A 23,497-nucleotide genomic window follows, 5' to 3' on the forward strand; every position below is an offset into this window, starting at 1 on the left:
TTAAAATAATTGTGCAGAGATCAGATAATCAGTTATTTCACAGATATATATATTGAACTTTTACAGAAGTTCCATCCCCAATAAAATAAACCTCAGCAGTCACAACCCCTACAGTTTCTAATGATGTATAATTAAAAGCTACTTGGCCATTTGAGCAGAAGCCCCACCCCTCATTTGCCACTTTTCATTTTAAAGAATAATAAACGAGACACAGCAAGTATTAATACATATATTTTTCATTTTATTTCTCTAATAATTCATATATATATATTTATATATATATTTATATATCCTTATTCTATATGGTTTCTTATAACAGTCTTATTGACATACATACATCATAGATAGGCTTTATAAAGTACAATAGGAGATTTTTGTTATTTTGATAGAAGCGTAAATTCTGGAGAGAAGACTAGTTCGAGGCACACACCACATCACAGTATACATTCATGTCTGCATGCACACACACACACACACACACACACACACATACTCACACCCACATACACACTTACAGAACTATCCATGGCTTTGGGCTTCTCTACCTCGACTTATAGCTCACATACACATACACACTCACACACTTCAGAAAACACATACAAACACTCACACTCCTGTATATTCCCACTCAAAGAAGTCGACAGGTCGTCACAGGACTGGAACACACCAACAGCGAACACACTCACAAAACAGATATGTACATACTTGTACTTTCAGTCAGTTAGAGTTAGTTGCTTGTTTGCTTTTTTTCATGAAAAAAATAAATGTCTTGAGAGGGAACGTTGGACAAGCGTTTGCTTTTTGCTACCTTTGTCATTCACAGATGATATAAAATATAAAGCAGGGAGGCTGAGAAACACTTGGTGTCTAGTTTTAGAACTGAGACAAACAGACAGACGGACGAACAGACGCATTACAGAACAAAAGCTCCAAAATAAATGTCATACAGGTACAGAGTGCTGATAACAGTAACATTACATGGTCCACGCCGTCTCAGTTACAGTCTGATAAGAGTGAGCTCAGGCTTCCAAAAGCTCAGCAGTGACACTCCCTATAATGACCATTCCACAGAGGTGCCTGCTGAACAGATGAACACACACACACAAATACAAATGCGCACACACACACACACTCACACCTGTGCAATAAACCAAACCACATCAGGCACAACTTTTCTGTTAGGCTTTCTCCCAAAGCTTACTCTTAATTAGAAAAATGCAGTCTCTCTCTCCCTTTACTTTCTCTCCATTACTCTCTCTCACTCTCTCTCTCTGAGGAATTCCAAACCCAAACCATAAGCAGCTGTGAAGGTGTATTTGGATATTCCTGCAACAGCAATAAATGTGATATCAAACCATTTTTGGCTTCATAAACATGTATATGTTAGATCTTTTTGACCTAACTTCCAATATTAAACGAAAACATCAGTCGTGGTGAAATGTTTACGTGTTCTGGGGTAATTGGTCGCCTGAAATGCAGTCTAAACACAATTCTATACTGGACTATATGTGATGTATTTTGTTTTGTAATCAATGTCAAATAATGTTGCAAACTATGCGTCATTTGATCCCGAAAGGGTGTTTTTTTGTACTAACAGACTCCAAACTGAGAAATCTCAAAGGTAAGCTCCATATGCTTATGGGCAGGTATGAACTCACATGAACAACGAACACTGCCACATTTAGGAACGGTCAGAAATAAAGCAGCCGGGTTGCTGTAAGCGAAGGCCCAGCCCAGCCCAGCTGCCGTACAGGTGGAGACTCCTTTGGCAGGTGAAGAGGGGTATGAGTATTTTAGGGTGGAGGGGGGTGTCCCAACTTCTGTGGTTGTGCTACATGTCCAGCAGAGGGCGAGAGGTCCCCAACACCGGTCACACTGCGTTAGTGATGATGACATCCCTGTGAGGGCCTCCGCAGCCCGGCGGCTCTGGGGTGATGCTCTTCAACAGGCGCTGAGGGGTGGAAACAGTAAGCACACACTCATTTGTTGAAATATTGAATTGTAGTATTTGATACTGCACTTGTGCACTTGAACACGTGGGTACGGAAAGAAGTATTGACCTAAAACTGTACTTGAGTAATAGTAAATAAGTATCCCTATTTAAACACTACAAAGCAGGGGCGCTGCCAGGAATTTAAGACCCCATAAAAAGATATTACACTGAGCCCCACAACTGTTAACAACCCTGCTAAAATACTCAATTAATACATTTTATAGGGACCCTGTCAGTCACAGGCCTTTAGAATTGTCCTAACTTTTCCCTCGATATGGCGCCCTTTCTCCTAAACATAGAAAAGTAAAAGGTAAATGTGTCAAACTTGTACTTTAGTGGTGTGTGACAGATGATGAGTGATGCAGTCACTAATGGGTAGTACTAGTCCAGATATAGCCCATAGTTATGGGCAATTTTTTATTTTACATTGATTTGAATTTGTTTGGAAGCAACAAATACATTCAGCAAGTGTAAGAAGTGACTGTTACCTGATCGTGAAGGTGATGTATGATATGTTATTTATTATTGTGTTTTAGGTGTTGCTACGTGCTACAAGATGACAACTGACCATCGTACCATTCACACTGTACAAATTAGTTCATGTCTCAAAAATGGCAATTTTACAGGAGAAGGAAAAAATCTTCTTAACTACTTAACGGAAGTCAGTATAAAAGGACAAGAACTCAGTCAAGGACTCAATTATGCCATCAAGCGAAGAAGAACGGAAATTTTTTTGGAAAAGTTTTTTGTGTAACGGGCAGTCTATAGTATACAGTAGTGTATAGAATTAGGAGTTGACATTTAGCTGAAAGGCCCCACATCACGTAAATCTTCTTTCCTTATTTAAAATAAGAGTTTGATGTAGTATGTAACAACATGTAGTATGTAGTGTGTAATCACTGTGTTACTCTCCATTTCATGCAGTGTGTATATCTAACCCTAAAAAAAAAAAAAGGTTTGAAAATAGTCAGATAAAAAAGTAATGTGTATTCGAATTCAGAATATGAGCCTCTTTATGTAAACTGCTGTCCTGTGCCGTTGTACATCACATATTCAGTCAAAAACTAAAATGTAAAAAGTAATACAGGATTTATCCCAAGCCAAACAGTTATCTAGTACAGACGCTGCAAACTGCAGCTATTAGAGTCAGATAGGCATCTTATCAATTTAATAAGAATTCTAAAATTTACCAAGAAATATTTTGCAATCCTCGGACGTTGCTTCAGAGTAGCTACTCTGACCCTTTCCTCCCAGTGACCTCAAGCTTAGCTGCACTGAAGCTGGAATGCCAGGAGCACACACTAATTATGAGAATCAGAGGAATCTCCAAAAACTCCATTTCTTTTCTGCGTACAACTGCATTGTATTTTCTCAGTCTGGTAAATCGTTATGAGAGCATTCTGTACGATCTGAGTCACCTTTCCTTCTGTGCAATAAAACTAAAACAGCACTCTCCACTGAGCTGCATTGGTCAACAAACTTTTTATACTTTGAATACAGTTTTCAGCCAAAGCCAAAGTAAGCTACCTTTAGCCAAGGAAGGGTCACTTAGCAACTAAGCCAACCTTATTTTAAAACTCACTCTTTGTGATTTTGGAGTCATCCATAGGAATCTAAGGTCACTAAAAGCTTGGCCCAGCATACATGGGTTGATGTGGTGCACTAAACTTTTTTTTCTAAACCCTAAACTTTAGCATAGATAGTAGACTTTAACACTTAGTTGCTAATTAGATGTTGTTTTACAGCAGCTAGAAGATGCAATTTCCAACTGATATTTTTTTAATAATTTTTTCGTTTTTTTCTTTCAAATTGGTGCTGCCAATGAACCCACGTAGCTCCCCCTAGCACTAGCAATGCTCCTGACACTAGGAGGGTAAGGACACATGTTTTCTCTGATACACACAAAGCCATTCATCACCTCTTTTTGAACTGCCACGATGCGGCATAGCCAGGCAGAAGACACGCTCGGGTCCTGCAACACCAGTAAACTGACGCCTGTGCCAGCCAAAGAGCCAATTGTGCTCGCTTGGACTCCAGGGATTGGAACTAGCAACCCTTGTCCCATAGTGGTAGCACATTAGAGCGCTGAGCCATTCGGAGCCAGGCATGATTATAATAGTATCATTACATTATATTAAATATAATTTCTGAGTCTATGTCAATTCTCCTAGCAGAATGACTGCTACGAGGCCTGCTGAAAGAATCTACTTTAGAGGAGTAAAAGTAACAGCCACGACGAAGAAACTGGGGGTCAGATGAAAAATAATTTTGCAATATAGACTGAAAGAAACAATATATGTTTTAGGATTATGTCTAAAAACCCCTGACACACACTCATGGCAGACCCTTGTAAATACTAAAATGTGATGTTGGATAAAACTAATAGATCATAGGTTAATACGACATCATTTACTGATAAAATGCCTTTCTTCAGCCAGACAAGAACAAGACTGAAGTTGCACCTATTGTAGAAACATTGTGTGGACCACTAGCGTACACTGACTAGTATCGAGGAGCCCAGCACGTTAGCTTGCATCTTCATAGAGCCGCATCGGTTAGGCTGCTACTCGCTGACCTCGCTCCACACTGAGAGTGTCTGTCCTCACCGCCTGGTAAACAGCTCTAACACAGAACACACAACCCAGCTGACACGAGCTCTCAGCACCATTGTGTGTTTAATGCAGATGCAAACATACGGCCGCCTGTGCCTAGCTGACAGCTCCATCAAAGCCAGCCAGACAAGAAGCAGGACGATGGCGGCATCTGGACCAGACTGACGCCTGTCTTTGCATCTCCTGCAGGCTGAGCTGATAACGTGACCAAAGCCACAAGAGTGTCAGTGCTGAGCGAGTTTATCTAATTTACCTGGGCCTCTTATTTGTCTCATGTGCACTGCTTGCGTACTGTGACAGATGGGATTAGACACTGCTGTTTCTGGCTCTGGCTCTGGCTCACCTGTTTGAAGGTCCCTTTGGTGGTGAGCAGGTGGTAGACCATGTAGGAAGGCACGCAGATAAAAGAGGACACCCCAATGCAGTAGCCCAGAACAGTGGTCCAGAAAGGGTACACGTAGTCAAACAGCTTCACCTCAGGTGGGAAGGCCAGGAAACTGCCAATAATGAACTACCAACAAATAAAATATACAGAGTACAGCTGCAACCAACATTTGAATACTATTGGGCAATCAGTTATTCAGTTTGTCTGGGTAAAGATCTAGCATCCCTCTCATCTTAAAAAACATAGGTGCAGAAAAGCTTATTTGGGCCAGTGACAATTAACACCACATTTGGTTTCTACAGAATCTTTCATTGACGTTTTTCAAAATGGGCTGCATCTGACCCATCTCTGACAATAATGCAAATTTCTCTCCCGGTACTCATCTCTTTAAAGCCTAGTTGTTTTGAGCAAGATTTGAAGACATATCATTCAGTAAGTACTTTTAATGATTTTAAAAGTATTATAAATTATTTTTCAAATGCTATAAATGATTCAGTATCTACTATAAATTGTTAATTATCTTCTGTAAATGATTTAGTATCTACTATAAATGATTCAGTTACAGTCCCAGGTAACCCAAGTGTCATATTAAAAATGTTTGCATATTGCTAAAATAGGTTGTTATATTAAACTCCCGGCAAATATCATAAAAAAAAGAATGCTGCTGATTGAGCTGAAATCTGAAAACGGTGTGGGCGTGGTCCCAATTTTCTAATGAACATGCTTGACTGACATTCCTGCTAGACCCCCAAACCTGTACACAACTAAACACAAAAGTCTGAGTGGACAGAAGAACAAACAGATGACAGATTCGCAACATTAAACTAAATAAAAAAAAATGGATTTAGGTTCCTTTGACTTTAAAGAATCATCACTTGAAAGGTTCTTTAGAGAACTAAAGGTTGTTCTTTAATAGTACTGGTCCAAAGAACAACTTTAGCTGCTTTATTTTTAAGAGTGCAGAAGGCCAGTTTCTCACACTGAGTTAAGCCTAAGCCTGGATTTATAAGAGTTTCCAAAGTTGATTCACTACTAGGAATGCAGTTTAGTCCAAACCTAGGTTTTAATCCATGTCCAGGAAACTGCCCCCCTGTTCCACCACAGTCCCTGTGCACGATACTTTCTTTCATTTCTTCTAAATGTCTTTTAATCATATCCAACCATGTAGTAGTGTGTAAAGAACCAGGTCGGTTGGTAACAGGAGTATTTAGGCTGTTTCTCTTTTTGATAAGATGGAGAGACTGACCAATAGGAAGCAGGGGCAGATGGCCACCCAGCACACCCTCCAGAACAGGCCAGGGGAGAAGCCAAGCATCAACTGCACATCATTGCAGAAACGCTTCGTTCCTGGACACGCACACACACACAGACAGAATAAGACCACACAAAATACTAGAGAACTGCTAGATGCTAGAGAACTCAGCTGGTGCTTAAGGACTTACCATAAAACCATGATACAGCAATGACCTCCAGGAAGACTACAGTGATGACAGCGGGGCCTGTTGCATACTCCTCAAACAGCTTTACCACGAACGCTCCTCCCTACACCAACATCACATCAGTATCAGCAGAGGTGTACACACTGCAACTTGAAATGATGTTTGAAATTGTTAAACTGCAGTAAAAAATATAAAGTGCACCATACAGTTTGTTTGTTTTGCCCCATGCTCAGCTTTTAAGAGCCCATCCCACATTTTGATTGAATTTTATTTTCAGGTCTGCTTATTATATCTGCTAGGGATGCATGTTTATACTGGAATCCTAACAGTATCAGCAGATACTGGAAACACATAGGTGTCCAGATTTGACTTATAGTTCAAGCTAATATTTGATGATGAGTTTATTGTGCTCTGATTGAGCATAATGTTTAGGTGGCACTAGACTTCTGCACTACAATATCTGTATTTTATTCATTTTACTGCATTTGTAACCCTACAGAAATGGCATGTTTGAGTTTTCTGTAATGCTAATTGCCAGGCAGATCTAGTCTCAATTTCTACATTTCATAAATGTCATTGGAACACAATTCCACATATCGGCGCATCCCTCTATTTATGGCTTCATATACCAACAGTCAACAGTTTTGTTACTGTGCTTTTAAGACTGATATATGTAAATGAGCTCTATTCTAAATGACTGTCCCGTTAAGGTCTAATCCAAACCAGTCTGGGCTGAAACACTTTTTATAGCTAGTTATAAACAGGTGGGGCTAACCTGCTGTAGGCTGAATGGGCAGATTTATGTAAGTACTTTGGTCTGTCTGACATCACAAAAGCAATAAATGTACAATAGGTCCTTTTTGCAGATTACTTTCCATAATTAAACTGCATGGAACCAGGAAGTAAAATAATCAGAAACTTTAACAAATGTTTAAATGCTACATCACACTCTTTAATAAAAAGAGAGTCAAATTAGTTTTCTCTTTAAATGCTGACCAAATATGGTGTTGGATTCCCCTCTGTGATGGCAACATTTTTGATATCTGTCATGCTTTTAAATGATCTTGAACATAAGACATGAACATAATGCGTCAATTTAGTGGCAGCAGATGAACTGAGAGTGGACTCACATAGGTGAGTGTGGACAGAGCTCCCAGGTAACAGACACACACCAGACCCAGCACAAACCACTCCCTTCTCCGGGCCAGCAGGTGAGGGAACTCGTCCAACATGGCAGTGATCACTCCTTCCAGCCCTGCGAACTGCAGGCCGAGATTGAAAAAAGTTGACAAAGTGGGATGAAGCCAATTACACAATACAGGCATGGACTGCGTTGAGCTTAAATATAACCTTTACATACACAGAGACAGCTCAGTACGTTCTGGAACAAAAACCAGACCTACCTGTAATCTCATTAGCACGTCGTGATAAGCACATGCTGTCGTTCCGGCTGTTTACAATAGGAACGGTCTGAGTGGCTGAATAGAATGCTATATGAAAGAGGCATCTACGAGGTTCGCACCTCTGACGGCTGAATGACTAACAGCAAAATAGCAGCAACGGACGCAAACAAAGGGGCTCTGGCTCAAAATACCACCCACTGTGCTCTTAGTTGATAAGCTAAACTCTAAGAGTAAACCTGCTCAGTGAACCACACACTTTTATTAAGCTGGGTAAGAAGAGCTGGGTTCATTAGCTAGGGTGGGGGAGTAAAAGAGAAAGAGAGACTGACCGTACTGTCCAATCCCAGCATGATGATCATTAGGAAGAAGATAATAGCGAAGAAGGTGGCAGCAGGCATGTTAGCAATGGCCTCAGCGTAGATGATGAACAGTAGACTGGGGCCTATAACGCAAGAGTGGGTCAATAAGAAACGTCACAAGAATTAAAAGGAATGATAAAACTTTAGTGTAGCTTTCCTAATCAAAATTAGAATCAGTCTATTTTAATAATCAGAAGTATTTTGCACAAAATACAGCTCAAAATTCCCTTTGTCTGATTATATAGGAATCCTTTCCAGAATTATTCCAAACAAACACAGTCACACAAAAGCAGACATCCATTCTTGTATCATGACACAGTTACACAGTGGTAAATATAAAAAAGTGAGCAAAGTATTTGGTGTAACGTTTAATAGCCAAGATCATCACTTTTCATATAAACCGGAACCTCATTTATTCAAAAAGTAACTTAATGGGAAAAAAATACTCTTTAAATGTAATGTTAATAAATTTGGACCTTTTCTATTGGCCTGTTTGGTATGCATGGACACGAGCTGGAAATTTGTAAAAAAAAAGAAAATGTAAAAGTATCATTCATAAAGGCTTATTCCAACAAGCATCAGTTGTCAAGACATATTCTGACACAGTTAAACTGACACAAACATTGACAAAGGCAACTGATGCTTGTTGAAAGACGTCATGTTTATGTAGGTCTAGGGGAGTGTCATGTAGATGTATGACTGCTGCCCTTGAAGTACCAATGTAATTCTGTTTAAAATTGCTAGTTGGCCTTTACACTGTGTGAACAAATGACCAACAGAAATGGTCCTGCTTCTATTGGTTCTACAACAATAACGCTACAGTTTGGTACAACAGTACTGTTTCTTGCAACGGTGATGTCATAATTCTCACCAGCATCCTTCGCTACGGTCTCCACCCCCTGCTGCCGCATCTCAGCCATGTAGCCCAGCACAGTAAAGATCACAAAGCCTGAGACAAAGCTGGTCAGACAGTTCACTGAGCTCGTCACCAATGCGTCTCTGCAACAGCCACAAAGAGGAAGATGCAGAGTGTGCGACAACAAAGAAACCAAATATCACCAACCAATATAATGGATTTAGAAAAATGATAAAGTAATAGAATTAGATTAATAATATTTTTTAATAATAATTAACAAAAACAATGGAATGGTGGCATTTTTGAAAAATTGTAATGGTAAAGGCCATATACTTGTAGCAGTTGTTGTGAAAGGGATTGTAGCTGGCAAAGGCCAGAAGCACACCGAAGCCTGGGCCTAAAGAGAAGAAGATCTGGGCTGCTGCATCAATCCAGACCTAACATAGAAATAAGACAAAGACAAACAGAGTGATATAATGTATATGGGTCAGGTAAATATAGCTAACAGCTAACAATTCAGTGTTTTCTCCCTCACTGTGGTGCTCAGGAGCTTATCCCAGTCAGGCTGCAGATAGAAGACCACCCCTCTCCATGCTCCAGGCAAGGTGGCCCCTCGCACCAGCAGGATCAGCAATACCAAGTATGGGAATGTAGCAGTCACCCATACTACCTACCAGGGAAAAGTAAAAGTGAGGAAAGTGCTCAGTGTGGAGTGTAGAGTCACTGGTCCTGTACATTTTTTGTCTTTTCCCTGCTCTAGCTGTCCCCTCCAGTCAACTGCTCTCTCTATCTTCTCACCTTGCCAGAGGTCTTAACTCCTTTCCAGATGCTGAAGTAAACGACAGTGAAGATGAAGAGCAGACAGAGGGCCAGCTGCCAGCTAACCGCGCCCAGCTGATGAAGACCTGGGGACAGGTGCACCTGTAACACCTGCCGTCTAGGAAAGGGGGAGAAGAAGTGAGAGGAGAGATGAGTGTAGGGCAATAAGGACAGTGGAAGAGCTGTTCTACACTGCCGAAGGAACAAAAGGGCACCATTGTGCCACATCAGAAGAGTCAAGGAACCTGGAAGCTGAGGGTGAATTGAAATGCTGAGCGAAGGGGTGATGGGAGAGGGGTTAAACTCACACGGCGACGCACACAGACAAAAAGAAACAGATTTATATGGAAAACAGGAAATTCCAGCGGCAGACAGAGCAAGAAGGGCTCTTTGGCTCTCTCGTTTAAACAAGCCTAAACCTCAGCAAATCTCCCCTGAAGCAGCAGATGTGAATTAAAAAAATAGCTGTTCATGCTTCATCTCACGAGATAAAGAGATCAGCAGACAGCCCCTTTTATACAAGTGGCTTGGTGATGGTCAAACGCGGACTTCTCAGACTGTCTCCTCCATTTCTCTACCTCTCTATGACCCCTATGAAACCTTCTGCTGTTATTAGCATGGTTTTCAAGCCTGGTTCTGGATTTCCCCCTGTCCTGCATATTTTGTGTGCAGCCCCCTGTTTTCCTGGTGTCCTATTACACCTCATCTAATTACTCAGCTAGTTAGCAACCCTTTCCTGAGTTGGGAAAAGTCTAAAACGTGAATGGCGAGGGAACTCTAGGAGCAGGACTGAGAAGTACTGCCCTAATCCTCCTTACTTTACTCTCTGGCCTCCAATTCTAGGCTCCTGGCACTTACATGCACTTACGTATAGAACTCCTCGGCAGGTGAGATGGAGGCATTGGTCCAGGAGACGTTCAAGTCGGTGGACAGGTAGTGGGTGCAGTTGGGCGTGTTCCAGGCATTGTTGCATGTGGTCCAGGGCAGCGTAGAGTGGAAGGAGGACAGGAGGTAGTAGAGAGCCCAGGCCATGATGGTGTTGTAGTAGAAGGCGATGTACAGTGCAATAATGCAGATGGCAAAGCCTATGCCTGACAAAGATACAGCAAAAAGAGAAAAGAAATGAGAATAGAAAGAAGTGTCTCATCTTCTTGCAAATGCCTCACTCTGTTTCAAGCATCCTTCTACTTCAGAGAGAGATACCTGATGGCATTTAAGGACCAAGTGGAATTTTGTCAATCAAACCAAGTTCCTTAGCAGCTGGCATTTTGAGAAGGAAATGTGACAATTTCCATAACAGAGGGCCAAACAGCTCACAACGGCTATCAACAAAGGGGCATGTAGGCACTGGACAGACGTTTTTGGGACAGGGGTCAATCAGAGAATGTGAGAGAGAGGACATTATCTATCTTGCCATGCCCATCCCCTTCTGTCCAGTGCACATTGGCCCGCTGTGACCTGTCGATTCCTCGCCTGCCTTTCTGCCTTCAAAAGAAAAAAAAAATTGCTTGATTCTTCGAATAATTATAAGAAAACTAGTAATACATATGAATTATATGAAGACTTTAAGCCACAAAGAAACAAAAAAAAATCAAATGTACACAGTTTTTCCCTTAACCCAAAAATACTCAATCTGCCAAGACATGCTCGGTGCCTGAACACTGTTATCTATAAAATAAAAACAACAAAATTACAAAAGGACTAAATTTGCTCCTGTTGACAGTAAGGGTGTAATGGTATGCATATTCATTGCAATTTATCATAGTATGGACATTACGGTTTGGTGCACACAGTTGTATCATGAATACACAGTACGTGGTAAGCCACAGACAAAGCTGCCACATGGTAGACGGAAACTGATGAGAGTAATGCAGAAACAAATTTCACAAGCACGGGTTCTACCCAGAAACCTTAAGCTGTTAGCAAGGAAAGTTTGGCTTTGCATGGAATAGTGGAAATTGTGGTAGGTTTTAATATCACAGTTGTAATGATGGTTATGAGTTTTGTTGCCTCTCCTCCGCCCCCTCCTCCTTTTCTACCCCTCTCTCCCTTCCTGCCGCTCATAGTGAGAATGGTTCACATATCTGTTCTTAGTAAAAGGAATGAAAAATAAACATGTAGTTCAGTGACATTCTGCCCTTTTTACATTTTATTTTATCTCATGAAATCATGGTGGATTAAATGAGGCATCGTGTCAGCGTTGTTGGACTGCTGTAGGGTATGAACATGCTTACGTTAAACACACAGCAGGGTGGGGGGAACATTTAGAACTAGGTGAAACAAACAAACTTGCATGACTGTCTAATTAAAATAATAATAAAAAAAAATAGGATAGTCTTATGCCTTTTAGGGGTGGTTGTACGTAACTGCCATTCTGAACCTTAAGGTCCAAACTGCGGTGTAAACCAAACCATGACTTTTAGTTATTCCGTCTATTAGGTTTTTATTACTTATTAGCTACATTAGTCTTGTATTCCCAGCTCAAAACTCAACACAAAAATGTTTGCATAGCAAGCATGCACTGGCCAATCAACTATAACGGGATTAAGCTGAGAAAACTGTGTACTTTACATTTCTGTCAAACTACTCCTTCATGCATTTTAGACTGAACCCCCTTAGAAGTATGTCCTGCAGTCACTCTTACCCTTGAAGATGGGACAGATGTGCTTCCAGATGGAGATGCAACCGCTGCGGTGGAACTGGCCCAGTGCCAGCTCCATGTAGAACAGCGGCACCCCCCCAAAAACAGCCATCAACAGGTAGGGAAGCAGGAATGCCCCTATGAGGAACGAAACAGGGCACACGTGAGAGGGCATGCAGGTGGGTTTTAACCAAGAGACCCCCCCCCCCCCCCAACCCTTACACCTTTATCACATCATTGGAATGAACATGTCTTCCTTTTTTATTAAAAGAACAAAACAAAAAGCATTGGTTTTATGGTTGAGTGCAAAAATACGCTAATGCACATATACACATGTAGGTACATCTCACAGTGCCAAAGCAAAGAGGGATGGGTGGGAAAGCAGCACCGGTTCAGACAAGCCCATCCCCAGTCTTTGATTAGAGCTTTATTTGTATGCTTTTTGACATGAGTGCAAAGATAGCAGGTTGATTGAGTAGCTGTGAGCCACGTTATTAAACAATAAGAAAGAGATTGAAGTTCCTCTCATGAAAGACACAATTAATAGTGCCGCTAGTAGCAAGGATGTCCCGAGCTGCTCTATCTCTCACTGAGCCCCCTCCTCCATACCCCCGGTTTGCATGGTGGAACAGGAAATTACAAAGATTTTATTATTTCAAATTCAAAAGGAAGGAGGCTAAAGCCTGTTTGGTGTGAGGAGGAGAACAGTCGAGTACAAAGCAGAGAGAGTGGAGCGGAGTTCCCTGTACAAACACACTGTCTGTTTGTTCTATCTAAGCACAGAGAATCCAATTGATCATGTATCAGAGAAGAAAAACAAATCTTTCTGACAAGTTGTTGGAGAAATTGAAGTCTTTGTGCTTTGTCTTTTCTTTACTTTTTCTGTCAACTGGGGATCTGAGTGTCATATGTGAAACAGTTACATGTGCTCAAGTTCTGTCCGCAGCTCTCGGCTTCAAACCAATCGCTACTTCACGTCTAAATTTGTCAGAACTCCTTACGCTTTTCCCTTTGATCTCACCTCCTCCGTTCTGGTAGCAGATGTATGGGAATCGCCACACATTACCCAGATCCACTGCGTAACCAATGACCGAGAGTAGAAAGTCCATTTTCTTGCTCCAGGTCTCACGGGGTGGGTCCAGGCTGGTCTGCTGGACTACCAGTGTCCGGAAGGCCCCAGGGGCGCCGGGCCTGTCCCCTCCTGCTCCACTGCCCTCCCTGGGACTCTGAGGGGACGTGCTGGGGTAACCGTTAGACACCTGTCCTGTCCCAGAGCTCACCTTCGGACCCTTCTCGGCCACCAGCCGTCCGTTCTCCTGCGACCCTTCTGCTTTGTTCTTGTCATTGTGGTCTTCCCGGTTCATTGTCACCAGCTGGTTCATCTCCATGACGAAGAAGAAGGCGAGGGTTAGGGGTAAGACACTGGCTGAGATGGAGGTCCTCCGGCAGTCACTGATATGGCGCCCATGTGGTGAGCCAGACTCAGGAGAAGAAGGGGCTGCGACTGGAGGGGATGTTTCCTGGTTAAGGATCAGGAGACTGTGCTGGAGCTGGAGCTCTTCTACCCCACTTCAACAAGCTGACGTAGGACAATAGCCTGAGTCCAGCTGCAGGACAAAAAAAAGAAAACATTTTAGGTGACACCGCAGGACGTTTACATGCAGATTTTATGTTCACATGGAACACGCACTCGGCTGATTACGCAAGGTTTACTGCCAAGAGTCCAAATGAATTAGACCTAACAAGAACCATGCTGGTTGCAAGAGACCCCTACAACATGGGGTTAAAAACTGTAAAACGACCGAGCATGATCCGCACAGGCCTCAGCAAAATTGTGCCTGGGGGAGCTGCCAACACATTTATTTATTTTATTCTTCCTTGACATTGTTGTTGTTGCTGAAATTACAATGCAAGACATTGGGTTTCTTAGTGTTTGGCTTCAGACAGAATTTTGACGTGAAACGCATCAGATCTGCTTGAAGTCACACACCCTTGTCCCAGAGAAAAAACAAGATCCAGCAAGATTTAAGAATGTGAGAAAAAGTAAAAGAACTGTTAGAAAATTTAAGAGAGTAAGATAATAGAAATAAGAAAAAGAAAAACTGCCTTGAATCATTTCAAGCCAAATAAACAAAGTTAAAAAGGTTGCTGAAAAAATAAGAAATAATGTTTATCTATTTATAATAGTCAAGAACTTACATTAACATAGAACAAAAAGAGGTCTGTAAGCACTCTATGAAAAAAGAGAAATGTACTAATTCATGTTTTAATTTAACAACACATGAAAAGGTTACCGTTCATTTTTAACCTAATAATGTTTTATTAAGTAAATTCTAATAAAGTGATTAAAAGTGATTAAAAGAATGAGGTGTAGCTGACAGGCTTTTTCCAAAGCTAGAACTTAGCAGCGAAGCATGCAGACTGTATGCTGTTAATTAGGGTTTGGAAAAGGCAGTGCAATTGTTTCCTGATTTTTCACCTTCTCTGTGCCGTCCCTTTGGGGAAAAGGCAATTAGAGAAAATAAGCACAAGTCTATTATCAATACCTAACAACACAACATTTCACCCCCTCTTAAAACGTCAGAGGCATTTGCAATCGAGGTTAGGCTATGTGCTCATTTTTATAGGAGTCCAGTGGAAGAAGGTTTTTGTCTTCCAAATGTTCCTTTTGCCCTTAAATCTTTATGACATATTCCTAATGATTAATTTTGCTCTACCAAAAACACTTCTAGCTAAATTCCAATTAATTCTTTTTTATGGTAATATTTGATACGGTGAAGGTGGAAAGCGTTCCGCGCTGTTACAAAGAGACAAAGCTGGGCTATTGCAAACGCCCAACGGTAATTAAACTTATTAAAATATCTCACTTTGAAGTGAGCCCGTCTTCACATATGTTCCCGTGGGGTTCAGCACATCTGGATAAGAGCGCTATGACACTGAAGCAACACAAACTTAAGAAATGAGACGGTAAGGTACTTTTTTTCCTCCTCTTACTGCTAGAAAATAACGCTGGTCTTCCCTGAACACCAATATAATTTACCCCTGAGAACCAATTTATGGATGTGTTTATCAGCCTGATGGAAACACTATTTTGGCATTTAGGAGAGATGTTACTGAGTCTTGATTCTGGAGCAGAAAACATCCCGACAATGTCCAGAGCGGGTAGCATTTATACTGTTTGTCAGGATTGAATGTCCTGACCATCAGTCGGTCAGGTTTGCTGGTTGAGGGTCAGTGGACTCAAGGCAGGCTGTTTTTTAAGAGTGTAACTAATGTGAAAAACTAGTTTTGCTGATGTGAAGAGGTTTCAGGTGCGCTTTAGGGGTTGAGAGTTTTGTTTTATATCAGAAAATACAAACATTAATCTAAACTTATGAAATACTGAAATGAACAACTTTCTAAGTCTGATAAAAATTTAATTTCCATTTTCTTAAAGATTTCCATCTAATTCTCAAAAATGTTTATAAACTGGTGTTAAGAAATTAATTTCTCACTTATTTTGAAATTGACTTTGTGCAAGAAAATCCATAAACTACAAAGAACAGCAGCATGTCGTGTGGATCTTCTTGCAGTCTCACCGTGAGCCGCTCACTGCATTAATTTTGACACACTTGTACAGGACGAGAAGATGCTGATCTCCTAAAGATCACGTTAATGACAAGATATAATCACAGACACTTTTGTGTACATTATAATGCATACAGAGCTGAAGTGCACAACTCCACAGCTTTCAAAACTACATCACTTCAGAAACACCCAACACGCTCCACAGTCGCGCAGAAGTTACCACAAAACACGCCCATCTGCAAACAGTGTCAATGCACAGAGATTTGTCCCACATAAACACACACAGACACACGCAAGTACACACACACAAATCAAAGCCTGTCTCACAATATTGCCAAGCCTTGTCCATACACACACACACACACCATGCGCAGTGCAGCCCTACCGTGCAGCAGTTGAGCAGGTTTGTGGGGGTCTGTGCTGGGCTCCTGCTCACAGTCCCTGAGAGCCAGACTGTAGGACACACCTCCCTACACCCCTGCCCTCTCCCTCTCTCTCTCTCTCTCTCTCTCTCTCTCTCTATCTATCTCTCTCTTACTCTTACTCTCTCTTTTTCTCCCTATATACACAGTCTCATTCCCTTTGCCTGTCTTACTGAGCCCTCAGTCTGCTGCCTGGTTCCAGCCCTTCTGTGTAAACGCATCATTGTGAGCCCAGGTGATGTACTATGGACTTTACTTCCTCCGTACCACCCCAGCAACACAGGCCTGAATCGACTTGATGTAAAGGTTCCCTAGTTAAAAGGTTCTTTACACTCATATACCTCTATTAAAAATGTGGTTCTTCTAAAGCATCACTTAAAAAACCATCTAAGGTACTTTCATACATACATAAATACATATGAACTTTTCAGAACCAGTGCATTAAAATGTCCCATGTAATTTTCTGTAACTAAAAGTAGACTAGTTAAAAAGGCCTTTTTGATATAATACAAATATAAATTAGGCAGCTTTTGTTGTCAAGAAGTCAATAGTATGCTTTTTCATATTAAAATGTCATATTAAAAAATGGATATTTGTGTAGAAATGTAAAAAAAAAAAAAAGACAGTAAAAGTCAGGGTGTTGCAAATTATGAGGTTATAGACTTCCAGTCAGTTATTCATTATGATGGTAGACAGTCAGGGTGTTGCAAATTATGAGGTTATAGACTTTCAGTCAGTTGGTCATTATGATGGTAGACAGTCAGGGTGTTGCAAATTATGAGGTTATAGACTTCCAGTCAGTTGGTCATTATGATGGTAGACAGTCAGGGTGTTGCAAATTATGAGGTTATAGACTTTCAGTCAGTTGGTCATTATGATGGTAGACAGTCAGGGTGTATTATGATATGGACTTTTACTGAACCAGCAACAGTCAGCTTGTTGCTGGTTATGATGTTATAGACGTTTAGTGTCTTGCTCGTTATGACATAGCAAACACTCAGCAGTGTCCTTTTTATGGCATTATGACATTAAAGACGTTCAGCATGTTGCTTGTTGCGATGTAGACAGTCGATGTGTTTCTGGTGATAATGTCATGGAAAATCAGCACACAAGTCAAAATGTAACAATCGAAGTACTGGTCACAGATGAGTGTCTTGCTTATTATGACAGACACATGTTGTGTATACCTTATGATGTTAAAGACACTGATGATTGTCTTGCTCATGATGACGCTATACATAAAGTGGGATGATCATTATGACACTATAGACACTACAGACATTGAGCTTATTGTGTTGCTGATTATGAGGTTATGGATACTTATGTTGCTGATTATGATGTTATGGACAGTTAGCGTGAGCGTGTTGCTGATTATGATGTTATGGACAGTTAGCGTGTTGCTGATTATGAGGTTATGGACGGCTAGTGTGTTGCTCATATTTACATGGACACTTAGCATGTTGCTCATTATGACATTAACACTTACCATCTTACTCTTGCTCGTGATGACATAATAGACTCTTATCATTTTGCTCATTATGACAATATGAAAACTTAGCATGTTGCTCATTATGACAATATGGACACTTAGCGTGTTGCTCATTTTGACAATATGGACACTTAGCGTGTTGCTTTAGACAAGCACTTTGCTCTTGACACTCAGCTGTTTCGCTCGTAATAGGATTGTACACACAAAACATCATGACATCAAAGACATTGAGGGCCTGTTTGACTTTTGAGTTGTGTGTCTGTTCAGGAGCAAATCAGCTCCACTTTACCCACGTCGTGTACGAACATGACGCACAAACTGCAACAAACAGTTGGGCCATGTGCATGGAAAAATGCAAGATGCATTTAGTCTCTCCTCACGTACGTAAAAGCATTTGAGCGAGAGCTATGCAAAACATGGGAGAATCACACAAAAATGTAAGAAGTGTGGCTTACATATTTGACTCAATTCATCTTTCCAACAACTCATAAAGGCCATTTTGTGTGTGTTTTACTTTGCCTCTTAAAATCTGACATAATTTGCGGCTGCATACAGCAAAGACTTTGACAATGACAGGTCCAGCGGTTAGATGGAGGCACAAGTCTCAAACATGTGCTGAAAGAATATTTACTAACAAAATAACACGCTGGATTTAAACTTTTGGGAGCAGATGTACATGTGACAGAGTTTAAAATATATTTAAACGCAGCCACAGCATGCACTCGCAGTCCAAGCTCAACAAGGTAGCACGAATAAATCTGCAATTAACATTACATCTGGAACCAAAACAGTGACCAAGTGCATTAATATTAGATTCAATTAAAGGGCTAAAACAGTTAGAGCAGTTCCACTCTGTTCCTTGCCCTTTATCGTGTAATAAACAAGGACACTCCTTGTTCATTACAATATTATATGCACTCATTCACTGCCTCACTTATGTTAAACACTAATGCCTTGTTTGATTCAATGTTAAACATTTAGTGTCTTGTTTATCATGCTTCAGACATTGTGTAATGTTCGTTGTTAGATGCCGAGTGCCTTGTTTATTAGTATGTTAAAGACTCAGCGCCTTGTTTGCCAAGGCATTACACACTTAAGTGTCTGTAGGATAACAACTAAAGTGCTTAGTGCCCTGCTTATGTTATATATTTAGAGCTTTATGATGTTAGACATGTGCCACCTTGCTCATCATGATGTAGACACCTGAAGCTGGTTACGATGCTAAAACTCTCCACTCCTAATTTATAAGGAGTTTGTACGTAATTTGTTACGATGTCAGACACGTAACATATTGCATTTCACCTTTTTTTTTAGACATTTAGAGCCTTGTAATGATGTAAGACATTTAGCACCTTGTTCGTTACAATGGTAGACACTGTGTCTTGCTCATCATCATGCTATAGGCACTCAGCGCCTTGTTGGTTATGATGTTATTAGACACTCTATGTCATTTGTTATACTTTTCTATACACTCAGCGTCTTCTTTATGATGCTATAGACGCCTTGTTTGTTACAATCTTGCTCATTATGAGGTTAGATACTCAATCACTCAAAACCTTGCTCTTATGCTACTGCCACCTAGTGCCATGTGTGCTATGATGTTATATACATTTAATAGACCGCTTGTTAAAATGTTATATAAACTACAGCTCACATGTGTTCAAGCCTGGTCGTAGAATAGCCCCTGTCATGCATATATTTGCAATGCCCTGCATATTTCTCAGTTTAGAGAAGGCTTGTTAAATAATTTGGTTATTTGGACCAGGTGCGTTGAGAGCAAGAAAAATAACTGCTTGGATATATCCACACTGGATCTTTTATTTTTATAAAAAAAATTCTACTTGTTACTTGGGGACCAAAAGCGTATTGTTTTTATTCTGTAGCTGTCGATGAAATTTCAAAGTCACAATTTCTGAGATCCAAATCTTTATATTTATAAATAATAACAATATATAAAACAATATGTATATATATATATATATATATATATATATATATATATATATATATATATATATATATATATATAGATATATATAGAGAGAGAGACATACTTTATATATTGTTTTATATATTGTTATTATTGATTGTGCAGGATCCAAAAATTAAGCAGAGTTCAGCATGCTTTCATTGACTGGTTAATGTCTCTTATACACCCCGATAAGGCCTTTTCCCAGAAACACTAAGCCTAACAAAAACATTTCATGTGAAAGAAATTACTAGAGATATGAAGACAAAAAAGTCAGAAAACTCAGAAAAGATAGGTATGCCCTTATGCAACACTGCATTATCTGTATTCCAACAAAAACAAAGAACTTCCCCCCCCCAAAAAAAAACAAACTGTGAGATTTGTACTAGACGTAGAAAAATAACTTTTATCAGTGGGGAAGTGAACACCCCTCACTCTCCTGAAAGCTTAAGAAACTCCCCTGTGGGTCTGGAGCATTACAGGACTTAGCTCCACACTGCGACTGTATACAGGGGATGAATCATATGGACTGATGGAGATCGCTAACAATCTTGAAATCATTTTTATCATGGTCCTAAAAATAAAGGATTCTGAAGGTTTATAATTCTAGACTCTTCAAAAAAACCTTTACGTTAATGGAGGTTCCTCAAACTTTTGCAATTGTTCTTCATAGATTCACATGTCACTTATGTTCTCAAAAAGACATGTACTGCAAACCTCTCAGGGAACTGATAGTGGTTCTTCTATTGTTCTTCTATCGCTCTAAAGAACACTTCTTGGCAGTTACCAATTAATACCTCTGACTTCAGAAGAAATGTTGGAGGAGATGTATCAAGTGTCAGATTTTTGGATATATCAGGCTGTTTTCCCAGACATGGATTAAGATAAGGAAAAAGAAGATAAGACTTTATTAAGCCCCAAAGGGAAATTAGCCTAGTCTAGCAGCGCCAATTGGTGATTCACTAATGCAATCGTCTAGGCTTAAAAACTGGCCCATAGTGTACATTACATTACTTTGTCACATCTAGTGTAGGTCAGACTGACCACTCTCTCCTTTAAGAGAGCTCTGCTGCACAAAAAAAAAAAACAAAAAAAACAGTAACCTTTCCTTGCTGTGCTAATGCCATTCCCACATGTAACATATCACAGTGTTAACTCAATTTCCAAGACACACAGGAACCTGGTCTAGAAGGTGAAGTAATAGGGGTGAGAACACATAATCTAATGTCATTGACATGCTAATGAATATGGCCTCGCCCCAGCCTGCGAGCGTATTTGGCATGGTCACTAATCTCTGACCTTTATGACATGTGGGTGAGTTTTCCGACGTCTGTCCAGAGGGGCAGGGGGTACAGATCAATGGAACAAGGGATGGAAGAATGGAAGGAAAGAGAGAAGGAAAGATGGAGGAGAGGAGACCTGAGGGCTGCCAGACTGGAAAAAAGAGAGAGGGAGAGGTGAGTTAATCTCTTGCATTACTGTCAGCGGCAGCTCCTGTTGTTTTACATGAGGTTTAACAGTTCCATTGCTTTTTCTTCCTTTCTTCTCCCTCAGCTCACTTCTTAACCCTGTTTTAACCTCCATTTTTTTTAATCTTTACTTCCTGCTGTGTCAGCTCTAAGCCCGGGCTTATCTTGGTGAGAAGCGTTGTTTTGTACATTATGGTGACATTTCCGGCACTTTAACTCTGTTAAGAAAGGGATTAGTGGTGTGCTGTAGTAATAAATAATAGCATGTAGCATACATGTGATCATACATATCAGCATACACAATGAAACTGATTTTGACCAGAGGAGGTTGGAAATCATCACAATTTGTTGTCATTTTTTGGACCCTTTATACAGCTGGATAGATTTGTGGGGTTCTAATAAAAAAACAAGATGTACACTCAGATTATTTTCTACCAGTTAGAGGGACCTGATATCTGGCAAAACTCTAATACAAGCTCTAATACAAGCATCTGATGCTTCAAATCACAGAGTTGTTGATATGGCGGTCCTACCTGGGAAGTCAAGAGTTCACTTCTGGAGTCCAAAGTAAAAGCACTTCATGCCCTTTTCAGCATCCTTTCAAGGCCGCGATGGAGAGGATCCCGCACAGGACAGGCGCATCAACTCACTTAGGGGTCATTCTTAACTTCCCTTGCTCTTTCCATGATGACACTTACACACACACACTCCGTGAGGCACCAAGAATGTCAGCTGAGACAAAGTTCCATTGGCTCTAAATCCATGGAGGTTTTCTAGCCTGTCTGACGACTGATCAAACATTGCCTCTCAGACGTATGCAAAAGGCTGGCAGGCTGATTACCACATCCTTGTGTGTTAGTATGTGTGTGTGTTTGTGTGTGGTGGGTGATGTCAGAGCCAGACTTACTAGATGCTACAACCTTCTGCCAAGTCTCAAAAGACTAATACACAACACTTTTCCTTCACACAAACACACATACTTACTTAGGACAGCTTTCTCTAGCAGATAGTCCCATACTAGGACACTCTTCAAACAAAAAAACACCTACAGACACATACACACAATCACACACACACAAACACACCATGTGGAGAGCTCCAAGTCATTCCAATCTGCCTCAGCTAGTAGGTTAATCCCCAACAAGCTGGGAGAATGGAGCAGAGGGAGGGAGTGAGTGAGGGGGAGGAACGTACAAGCAAGTCTAAAATAGGTGAACAGTTCATTAAAGCAGAGCAGATTTGGAGACGGGAACAAGACACTCGAATCTGAGTGACATCAATTGTGCTTTCGCCTAATTTCTTTAATTTAAGTGCTTGGACTGAAAAAGCCGGAAAGCTGGAGAGAGAAGCTGGAGCGACCTCGATGAGCTGCTCCTAATGGCAGAAGTCTACTTTTGATTTAGTAATCAGCAGAGCACTGTACAGAATGAGGAAGGCCTCTGTTGGGATGAGGACTTCAAGGTGCTGCCAACAAAACAGCAGTTCTTCAAAAGCCTTTAAATCCCCTTCACTTCTCCGCCTGGCTGCATGGGGCCCTGCTACCTCTCACAGCAGTGTTCCCCATCAAACCCAGTGAGAAACAGCCCGTCTTCCACCACACTGCAAAACAGGAATTTCACATCCATGCAAAACAGCCTGATCATGTCATTTCATATTAGAGGGGGAATATTAAACCCAATATTGATGTTTTTCTGTTCACATGCACTTGACCCATGAAGTACCATGCTGAACTGCCAATGAAAAGCTTTTTCATGAGCAACCTTTTTTATGTTTCGCTCCAAGGTTATGTAAGGCACAGCAACACTGAAGGGAAATTTCAATGAATTGTCTGAACTTCTGGATAATTCAATTAATGTAAATCGTCACTGTCACGGGGAAAACCTTGCATCTCCAAAAAAAAAAAACAGCTTTACAGAAGAATTTTCGAACTTTCATTGGTAATCAATGTAAAAAGATTTCATTCCAAGTTATTCAATTTTGGAGCATTTCTATTGGTCCATTCATCATGAAATTGAGACATGTAAAGAACAACTGCCCGATTCAGACTGTCAAAATAAACAAATAAAAAACAGAT

General features: G+C 40.7%; 1 protein-coding gene across 2 annotated transcripts; it reads right to left on the reverse strand.

Moving 5' to 3' along the window:
• Nucleotides 1–220: 220 nt before the first annotated feature.
• Nucleotides 221–22,575, reverse strand: slc6a4a (solute carrier family 6 member 4a). Of its 2 annotated transcripts, none has more exons than XM_072691883.1 (14): nt 21,957–22,575; nt 13,529–14,114; nt 12,511–12,645; nt 10,735–10,957; nt 9,846–9,984; nt 9,583–9,717; nt 9,381–9,484; nt 9,063–9,190; nt 8,162–8,274; nt 7,560–7,691; nt 6,433–6,532; nt 6,237–6,337; nt 4,949–5,116; nt 221–1,951 (listed from the first exon to the last, which is right to left on the reverse strand). In XM_072691883.1, the coding sequence occupies exons 2-14, from the start codon at nt 13,893–13,895 to the stop codon at nt 1,871–1,873; spliced, it is 1,926 nt and encodes a 641-aa protein (XP_072547984.1). In that variant the 5' UTR covers nt 13,896–14,114; nt 21,957–22,575; the 3' UTR covers nt 221–1,870. The 2 variants fall into 2 exon arrangements, with proteins under 2 accessions (XP_072547984.1, XP_072547983.1); XM_072691882.1 differs by lacking the exon at nt 21,957–22,575 and adding an exon at nt 16,460–16,518.
• Between the last annotated feature and the right edge of the window lie 922 nt (nt 22,576–23,497).

This window comes from Salminus brasiliensis, chromosome 11 (genome assembly GCF_030463535.1).
Source record: "Salminus brasiliensis chromosome 11, fSalBra1.hap2, whole genome shotgun sequence".
Lineage (NCBI taxonomy): Eukaryota > Metazoa > Chordata > Actinopteri > Characiformes > Bryconidae > Salminus > Salminus brasiliensis.